Here is a 10,059-nt window from a genome sequence, read left to right on the forward strand (position 1 = left end):
TCAATTATTACATAAAAACAACTGAATCCCTGTTACATTAATACAAAGCAAGCAAAATGCACATTTTGGAAAACAGTGCTTACACTCACCCGCTACTGTTGTCAGTTCACTTCCTCCGCAGCACGTGGGTACCGCTCTTAAAGGCGCAGAAGCGTAAAGACGGGCAGGGCAGTGTATTGAGGACTCACGAAGATTCAAAAAATAGATTCAGTACTTCTTTTTGAGAATGAGAAACAAACATTAAAAGATGGATGTTGTCATAAACTCGTAATGAGAAACAGACATTAAAAGGCATGTAAGGGGGCTATTAAATGTGCGTGTAGATAGATTATTAAGAAAAAAAAAAACTATATATGTATGTACAGACTCCAAACTTAAAGGCAACTTCAAATCTTTTTATTTTTCAACTATATATGATAGTTACAGAATCCAAAGGCTAAAGATAACAAACGACTCCAAACTTAAAGGAAACTTCAAATCTTTTTATTTTTCTCTCTTCTCTATCTTATACAATGCATAGAAAAAGACATTTGAGACTCAATGTTTCCTTTCCAGACTTCATAATACCCTTACATAGGAGACATGTTAATAGTGGTTTGCCTGTTGTGAATCAGTAGATGGATCGTTCCCAGAGGTTCAGGAACTAACAGTCCCTTCCCTTATGAGTGGTTTCAAAAACATCCCAAGCAAGATGCTACGTGAACTTAACTCCATGCATACATGTATACATTAGTGTGGTTACGCATGGCATGAAATAGAGGCTGGCCATTAGTTGAGATGTAAAACATTTGTTGTGAGACAGACAGGATGGCCCTAAACCTCAGACACTCACTTTATTATTTTAGACAACGACATCATCTGGACAAACAGCTGTACGGGCTTAGAAAAATAGTATCTCTGCAGGTTTAGTCTTCATTAGAAGAACGTGAAAAATAGCTAAGATGCAGAGAAGCATCACTTTTTCAGAGTTCTGTTATGACGGATTCGATTATAATCATATCTCTACAATTAAACAATCCTACATTTAATAAAAAACGACCAATTTTTAAGAATCAATACATATTAAAAAAAGGTATCAGAACATTTTCAGCACATTATTCTTGGCAAATCCTTCATCGAAATCATCCCTAACCTATCGCTAAAAGGTTCAGTGGCTGTCAGAATACTGATCATTTATTTAGTCACTCTTTAAGAAAATTTGTCAACCTAATAAATCAGAAAGTTAATAAATTATGTGTATGGCCTCATAAAACAGAGCTGAACTTCTGACCTTCCTGATCAGACAACCACAAAAGTTAAGCCGTGGACTGTTTAACTTTCTGGGCTTGTTTTCCAAACATAAATCATGCCTAATCTCCAAGGCCAATTTCCCGGACAAATATTAACATTACTCCTAAGCTAAAATGTAATTTTACTGGAGAGCTACCACTGAAAATGCAATTTATACCTGGACTAGATTAGATATCCGTTTATGCGAAACCATCTTTTTCTCAAAAATATTCTTCTAAAAGGTTATTTCCTTGCAAATCAATATCTATTTCTGGAAAACAAGCACTAAATTTCAACAGTATTGCACTCTATATCATAATCTTGGCTAATATGCAAGTAAACAGCGTAATAGTGTTAAAACCATTACCAGGAACATCACAGACGGCATCCTTGAATGCAAGTGAAGCTTAGTAAAATACATTCTTGTGTACCTCAGTCTGTGCTCTTCAACATATAGAAAATATTGCAATATCTGACAATTATCATATTGCAAGCTACAAAATGTAATTTCACAGGCTTAGTGTTTTCCTTTGTGCATAGTTCAGTCTATAGGGCTGTGGTCTACATGAGTCAAAGTAAAAATGGGAATTCGCTTTGAGGATGGGATTCTTTAGACTAAGTGGAATGTACCACTGTCGATTTCAGAACAGGAAGAGGTTTAATCATCATCGCCGTTGTCCCCTGGTGCCTGTGTGATTCTGCGCCCCCCCTTTTTCCCCGTTGGCCCCTTGGGTTTGGCAAAAGCTTGCTTGTGTGCATGCTGCTTGGGGTGAACCTCTTCGTACAGGAAGTCACTGGTTAGTTCATCACCATTGTCAATTTCCAGCTGAAAGGAAGAATTAAAGTTTGAAAACTACAACATTAACGTTACTGTAAATGGTCTGATAACCTTGAAATGAAGCATGCTTCCAGGAAAACAGGATGGTGTATGCAGTACTTAAAATACAGTGAGAAGGGTTATTTTGGTAAGCAAATATATAATACCTTTTTAGCAATTTCAATGCCTAAGTTTTTCTCCACTGTGTCTATGAGAGGGTTCTTGCAGCTTGAATACAGCATTCTCTCTTTGATGCTGCATTTATAACCAGGCATAGAGTAGATGAACACTGCAAACACACACAAACACAGAAAAAGTACTCTTGAAACTATTGACATATGGGATAAAACATGTCCAACAATATTACTTTCTATTAGCTTAAAATAAAGAATAAAGAAAGAAAGGAAGAAAAATAGAAATATATAAATGGTAATTTTAAAAATAAATAAATTGCTCAACAGAGTTTCAATATATGTATGCATATGCATATGCATAGTATATATAGTGCTCCTGTAGCTCAAGTGGTAGAGCATTGCATTACAAAGCGCAAGGTTGGGGGTTCGATACCCCGGGAACACATGATAGGTAAAAATTGATAGCCTGAATGCACTGAAAAACGCATTTTAAAAAAAATTATACTAAAACAAAAAATTTAATTGAGTGTATAATATATATATATATATATATATATATATATATATATATATATAGTTAAATACTTTTATTCAGCAAGGGTGCATTGAATTGATCAAAAATATATAATTATAGTAATATAATTTTATCAAATACTTATTTTTCATATAGAAGCTGTTCTTTTGAACTTTCTACTCAAACAATTCAGAAAAATATATTGTTACCACAAAAAATATTAAGCAGCGCAACTGTATGCAACATATTAAAAAATATTTCTTGAGCAGAATGATTTCTGAAGGATCATGTGACTGAAGGCTGGATTAATGGCTGCTGAAAATTCAGCTTTGCCATCACAGGAATAATTTATTTAAATATATAAAACAGAAAGCAGACATTTAAAATTGTAATAAAATAATCACAATATTACTGTTTTAAACCTTATTTCTTATCATATAAATGCTGCCTTGGTGAGCATAAAAGACTTCAAAAACATTATTGTTTTATATATACATATACACACACACACACATTTACATACACATACATACATAGTATAAAATGTATATAACATATTTAAGGCTTTAATATTTAAACACATTTCTTTGAACATTTGATATTCCTCTCTTACCTGTGGACTCAAGGTAGTCTCCTTCATGAGAATGTTTGTAGAGGAAAAAGTGATACCTCGCTGCATCATTTGGGATCCTTTTAGGCAAATCTTTCACCTCTGTGGGAGACGTGCTGGACAACTTGATGGATTCTTTAGGAAAATCTATTTCCTGTTAATGGGAGAACTAACATAATTAGTGTATTTGAATTATTACTCCGGGCCACAACATGTATTTCAGTCATATTGTGTGGTGATTCTGTGGGCAGGGGGTCAACTCAACCAGTCTGTCTTCTAACAGTAAAAATACAGTACAGTTCTGGCCATTATTCATTTCAGGGTTTTTTCTTTTTTTTTTATGCAATATACAGGATGAATGGGATGAACTGGATGTTACAGGATGAAAAGGAGGGATAAGATGCTATTGTACAGAGCTGCTGGGAGGGTGGAGGGGAAAAAGGCCTGAAGTACCAGTTGAACGTAGTTAATCCTTTTCCCCCTGAACTGCTCCAGAGCCTGAATAGCATCTCTCTGCATAGGGAACGCCACTCCCTGAAGAGTCTGCTGCTTTGTGTCAACATGGATGTCTGTCTGCAACTGAAAACACACATATAAGCCTTTAACAATGTGTATGCACTGGCCTGTATCTCCAAAGCAGTCACCTCTAAATATGAGCTCTACAATTCATGTTGTAATTTATAAAGCAACGTTGTTACACTGTGTATAAATTCATGTTCAAATGTGAGGATAAAATCTTCCCAACTCTAAATGTTTGAATGGTACACTTAAAATATAATATAAAAAATGACACATTCTGTGTTCCATCCAAATAAACCTCTCTGCATCCTTTCATCCAGGATTGGGACCAGCATTTTCTCCACCCATCTACTCAATAAAATCTCTCTTTCAGCAAATTAATAAAAATAAAACACCACAAAGCTGCTTTCCTCTCCTCTCATACATGTAGATTAGTGTAGCATTATCCTCCTCCCACAGCTGCTCTGGGAGGAGTTCAGTGAGCCTTTTGATTGGTTCATTTATGCTGCCTGTCATTTTAAACAGCCAACGATGCCTTTAAGAGTCAGAGCATATCCTTTTATGGTATGAGGGGAGGTTTGTATGCATTGCCAGCAGCATCCTTTGCAATTGGTTCCAAGAGCTGGTTTAAATGAGAGAGTGCCTGTGCCTGAGCTTCTCTATTTTTAGTCAGCGTACAATTGATGCTAAATATTACATTTATGTTTTACCAGAGTCTCTTCCACAAATCATGTTAATATACAGTAAGCTTTGACATATGCATGGTGATTTGAAACATCCTTTATAGTTTTTATATGCATACTGCTCAGCAAATAACCAATCATCAACACGGTACTCTTTAGTTCACAGTGCAAAACTGGCTTCTAAAGAGCAAGGATCCATCATTTTGTAATGAAACAGATTTTTGGTTCAGCTCATGAAGTTACTGAATACAAAAGGCCTGATATGAACTTTTGGACTAGTGGTTTTCGCCCTATTTTAATAAAACCTCAGAAGAGCCTGACTAAGGTGTACACCCATGCTGTGTTTATGTTGATGTCAGCATTACCTCACTGAGTTTGATTTGCCTCAGTTCCTCCTCTGCTGCAGTCAAAGGCAGAGGCGCCGCCTGGGAGCTGAGGTACTTTTTATAGCCATTTAGAGAGACATCGTCCTGAGCAGAAAGAGATGCATTAGTGGGGAAACCTATGGCTGTAATCCATTCATGTGGAGGTTTGATTTAAAGAATGGCAGATGATATAAGTCATACCTTCACTGTGCCAAAAATCTCCTCTTTAATGTGGCCACCACCAAACTCTTTCTTCAGCGTGGCCCTCGTAGCAGCATACAACATCTTTTGTCGAACCTGAAAGGAAAAGTTGTTTCAAAATAAGTTTCCGGATCTGCATGTTTTTACAAAATATATTTTCTTTTTAGGAACAACATACATCAGAGGAATTTGTTTAAGCCTAACATACTTCTAAAATCAAAATCAGACATTATCAAAAACCAAGCAAACATATATAACAAACAACATACAAAAGTAATACTTAAAAGTTTAGTATATATATATATATATATATATATATATATATATATATATATATATATAATAATAATTATTATTATTATTTATTGTCCTTTGTTTAACCAGGATATAAAAAAAAAAAAAACTTTCTGAGATTAAAAATCTCTTTTACAGACACCTGGCCAAGATGCAGCACTACATTATTAGAAGGGAAAACATAGTTATATATCGTCCCATATTGTTATATATTCTCATATAATTATGGTACTACTACTACTAAATGAATAGTTAAAAAATAAAATAAATAAATATCACAGAAAATTTACTCTCCCTCAAGCCATTGAAGATTAATTTATTTCTTAATTGGAACAACATAACCAATTTAGTGAATGGGTGCCGTCAGAATGAGAGTCAAAACAGCTGATTAAAACATCATAATCCACAAGTAATGCACATGACTCCAAATGCCTTCATGATGGATTTGTTTCTTATAATCATGCACCTTTTTCACTTCACAAGACATTAGCTGATTGACTGGAGTCATGTTGATTACTGTGATGTTTTTATCAGCTGTTTTAACTCTCATTCTGACGGCACCCATTCACTGCAGAGGATCCACTGGTGAGCAGGTGATGTTATAATAAAACCTAAAAAAAAAAAAAAAAAAAAAAAAAAAAACTGGATACAACCTGGATGTGTTTGAGGGTGAATAAAATTTTCAGCAAATTAAATTTTTTGGGTGAATTATTTCTTTAATACTTGAATCCAACCAGGAGGAATTTCTGGATTTCAATTTTAAAGTTGTTTTGGTATTCGAAAGCTCCTTGTTTGAGCAATTTGAGCTGGCTTTAGATGGGGATGAACTGAACGACTGATTTGGGTGCGATTGGGACTCTAGCCATTTTAGTCTCCCTCTGATCGTTGAACATTGAGGGACAAAATTAGAATTGCAAATTTGTAGCACAGAAACACAACTGTCCATTTTCTGTATCAGGTCACCCGTGCTTTTCATAAAAAAAAAAAAAAAAAAAAAAAAAAAAAAAAAGGTACTATGAAAGTAGATTAACATCAAACTATTTTGTTTGAAAGCACAAAGTCTCCATTATATGAGCTTACCTGACACTATATCTTTTGGTAAAAGATCACATTACAGGGGATCTCCACAGTTATTTGCACACACTCAAGATACACTCATTTGTTATAACAATGGTACAATATCCCTGATGATCATATCCACATAGTACTAAAAAAACTTCTTATTATAGGCTGTTTTTATTATGGACAGGCTTAACTGACAACCAGTTATTTTTAAAGAGCTTTAAACCAGGGATTCTATATATGGAGTGGATGGATTAAAATGCGAAGAGATGTCCTTTGGCCTCATACAAGCTGAAAGAATAGGACAGCATGCAAACACACTCACTGGAGAGTGATCCGGAGACCAGGCCAGAAAGATCCACTCATAACCCTGGTTGTTGGTGGTATCCAACCTGTAGAGAAGGTACGAGGGCATGTCGTCCTCCACGAGAGGAAGAACACAGCTGTCCCATTCCTGGTCCCATTTCTTGGCAGCCCGTTTACTTCCGCCAAGAACTAACTTCTCTACAGGAACACAATATATATATATAAAAAAAAGGAAAGTGTGATATGATTCTTTGGTCATATGTAGACAGTTTTTTATTTTATTGTATTTTATTCAGTCAAATACAGAACTAAAATTACAGCAGTTCAGAAAATGTGAGGGTTTTTTTATTCTATTAGATACTATTAGTTTTTTTTTTATATTTTGAATTTTTTTTTTTAATTTCTGTTTTACATTTTAAAGTAATTTTGTTTTGTCTTTTTTGTTGTTGTTTTAATGCCTACATAGTTTTCATTAATTTTTATTTGTTTTAGGTTCATCACGATAAGCTAAATGAAAATGAGAGGTTGCCTTGACAGCTATTTTAAACAAGATGTTTTTATTTATATATTTTTTTATAAATATATTTTATTTTCAGTTAAAGTTTGTTATTTCAAGTAACAATTTTTTTTACATTTTATGGTTTTAGTTTTAGTTAACTATAATAAACCTGATGTGAGATAACCAAAAATAAAAAAATAACATAAATAATACAGAGTGAACATATAAAAATAAACAAAAATTTTTTGACTTGTGCTCCCATGGTTAAAGGGGATCCGAAGTAATCTTAATATCAGGGTTACATCAAGTAATATATGGGTTATTCTTGACTTGTCAGTGTAACATTTTGCCAAAGTAATTAAGTAATTTTGTTTTTAAGGGTAGTTGGGGTTTTGTAAAGAAAGTAAAATATCAAGGGTATTATATTCAGACAAAGGTTCTGAATTTAAAGCTCTTGTAAGTTTTTCTGTCATGTCCATTTCAAAGTCAATCAAAATTGAAAGAAAAAAAATACACGGACAATTGTGCTTTTTTTCCTGAATATATCTTATTTACAGTAGGTTTATATATATATATATATAATATAAAATATATATATATATATATATAATATATAAAAAAGTTTATAAATTAAAAAAAAAAAAACTAATAAATTTAAAAAAAAAAGTTTGTACTCTACTCTGATGTGTAAAATGGTCATCTCACCATTTTCAATCACTACTTTGATGAGCCGATATTCACCATTCCGGGCCTTTGCAAAGATTTCTTTGACTTCCCCGGTAGCTGAGAAGAGAAAGCAGAAGGCGAGAACAGGACACAATGAGACGGTTTATTCTGACACAAAACAAAGCTGACCATCTCTGGACAACGGAACTGAAATTTGGCTGATGAACCAAAGTGAAGAATCTAAAGAGTCATTGTCAGGGATAGTCCCAAGAAGGCAGTCCTTTCCTGGAGTATGTTCTTTGGAATTCTTTGCAGAAATCACAATATGACCACGCAAGGTGATCTTTAATTGAAACTTCAGCATGACTACATTGATTCGAACACTTGTTGTCATGGTAACACAACGCTGCTGCAGTAAAAGCTCAATGTAAACAGATGTCTATTGCATAATGCCTAGCAACACCTTTGAATAAAGGTGACACGGTTATTACAGTTGGACCTTTGAGACCTGCTGCCTTCCTGCATAATCCTCAACTCCTATCTGAAAGCATACTGATAGTGAAAGACCAACCGGAGTTTATTTGCATGACCATATTAGTACAACAAAAGGCAGAGTACACTTGACACAGATTCACGGTCTGGCTCAGGTTTGTTTGCTGCAAGCTCGCGATAAAACTCTGTATGGTAATTCAGTCTCAGAGACGACCACAACAGGTTCTTCTGTTTACAAACAAGCGCCAAATAAAGAAACGTGCATAATTGCGACGCAATAAACTTCGTCTGGCTTATTTGAATTGACAATAAAAAGATTTTAAAGGCTTTTACCTTGGATGCCGGTTTGATGAGACATTCTGGTTCTCTTGCGTCGGCCGGTCGGCTGATTGTAGTAGTGAAAGAACACGGAAGTCGGAGAATGAACTACAGTAATTTGAGATGCCTGTCATGTGACGCCATGGCGTGGCCCCGCCCACTGCGGCGTGGTGTGCATGTTCTTTTTTTAACTACAAATACATTTAAAAATAAAAATGAGGACGTCCTAAAAAGAAAATATGCTAATGTAATAAAATATATTCCTTATTTATCTTGTGGTATTTTACTGTGAGGGTTTTGGAGTAACTATCTCTAGAAGAGTTAATGCTTTTTATTTACCTTAATATAATGGATAAATACTGAAATAATCTGCGCTAAATTGTCCATGGAAAACTTTAGACAAAAACCTTATAGTCTTATAGTAGGCCTACAATATAATGCATAGAAAAAAAACGATGTTATAAAAAAGCTTTATAGATGCTATATTATATTTTAGATGTGCCACATTAGTTAATATTTAATTAAATATAAACCTTTTTTATATATATATATAACAAACTATTTCAGCATGGGGGTCTCTCGCAAAAGGATGGTCATATTTGGGGGACCGTGGCAAAAGACTGAAAAACCCTGCGCTATGCAGTTCATGCGGAGAGAAGCAGGCACTTAGGTGAACTTGGGACAGATCTTGGAAGCGGTGGAATTTCTCAAATGCAGGGTGGGGTTGCAAACATCCCACAGAAATACTATATAAATATACTGCCAGACTATAGTGTTGATTCAGTTGCTGCATCTGTGTGTGCTAAATGAACCACAGACTCAGCAGGAAGGAGTGGCACTAGAGCAATGGCAGGGCAATTCATGGTAAAAGCAGACTAAGCCTTCCTTGTGAATTAGAGGTTACTGCGCCACACACCCAACTGCCAAAGGCCTCAATCAAGATCCTCTGTAATAGTTCTGTGTGTAATAACATATTCTATTTAAAGAAGACATTTCTATTGTTACTCAAACTGGACTGCTAATTACTAAAAGTCATTCGTTCCTTACTAACTTACCATATCCACCTTATTTTGCAATGCAAAAATAAGTTATTTTCTTTGAACATGCAAGACCTGATTCATTAAATAACAATGTGCAGTAAATGGTAAAACGAATTGAGTTGTCATATTGTCAGAATATCTGATTTGTGATTTGTGGCAGCTCCTGTTTATCTGGTTATGTGAAGCAAACAAAGGAAAACAGCTCATAGCTTTGAAATTCAGAGTGCCTGGATTTTCACGACTACTCCCATTCAACACGTCACTGAGGAT

At 34.7% G+C, this 10,059-nt stretch overlaps 1 protein-coding gene across 2 annotated transcripts; it reads right to left on the reverse strand.

The window, feature by feature from the left end:
* Positions 1 to 461: 461 nt before the first annotated feature.
* Positions 462 to 8,896, reverse strand: twf1b (twinfilin actin-binding protein 1b). 2 transcript variants are annotated; one of them, XM_042739925.1, is made up of 9 exons: positions 8,765 to 8,895; positions 7,979 to 8,056; positions 6,794 to 6,972; positions 5,113 to 5,208; positions 4,912 to 5,016; positions 3,798 to 3,923; positions 3,348 to 3,498; positions 2,254 to 2,375; positions 462 to 2,095 (listed from the first exon to the last, which is right to left on the reverse strand). In XM_042739925.1, the coding sequence occupies exons 1-9, from the start codon at positions 8,787 to 8,789 to the stop codon at positions 1,928 to 1,930; spliced, it is 1,050 nt and encodes a 349-aa protein (XP_042595859.1). In that variant the 5' UTR covers positions 8,790 to 8,895; the 3' UTR covers positions 462 to 1,927. The 2 variants fall into 2 exon arrangements, with proteins under 2 accessions (XP_042595859.1, XP_042595863.1); XM_042739929.1 differs by lacking the exon at positions 3,798 to 3,923 and having other exon boundaries at positions 8,765 to 8,896.
* Positions 8,897 to 10,059: the final 1,163 nt, after the last annotated feature.

This window comes from Cyprinus carpio, chromosome A4 (assembly GCF_018340385.1).
Source record: "Cyprinus carpio isolate SPL01 chromosome A4, ASM1834038v1, whole genome shotgun sequence".
Taxonomy (NCBI): domain Eukaryota; kingdom Metazoa; phylum Chordata; class Actinopteri; order Cypriniformes; family Cyprinidae; genus Cyprinus; species Cyprinus carpio.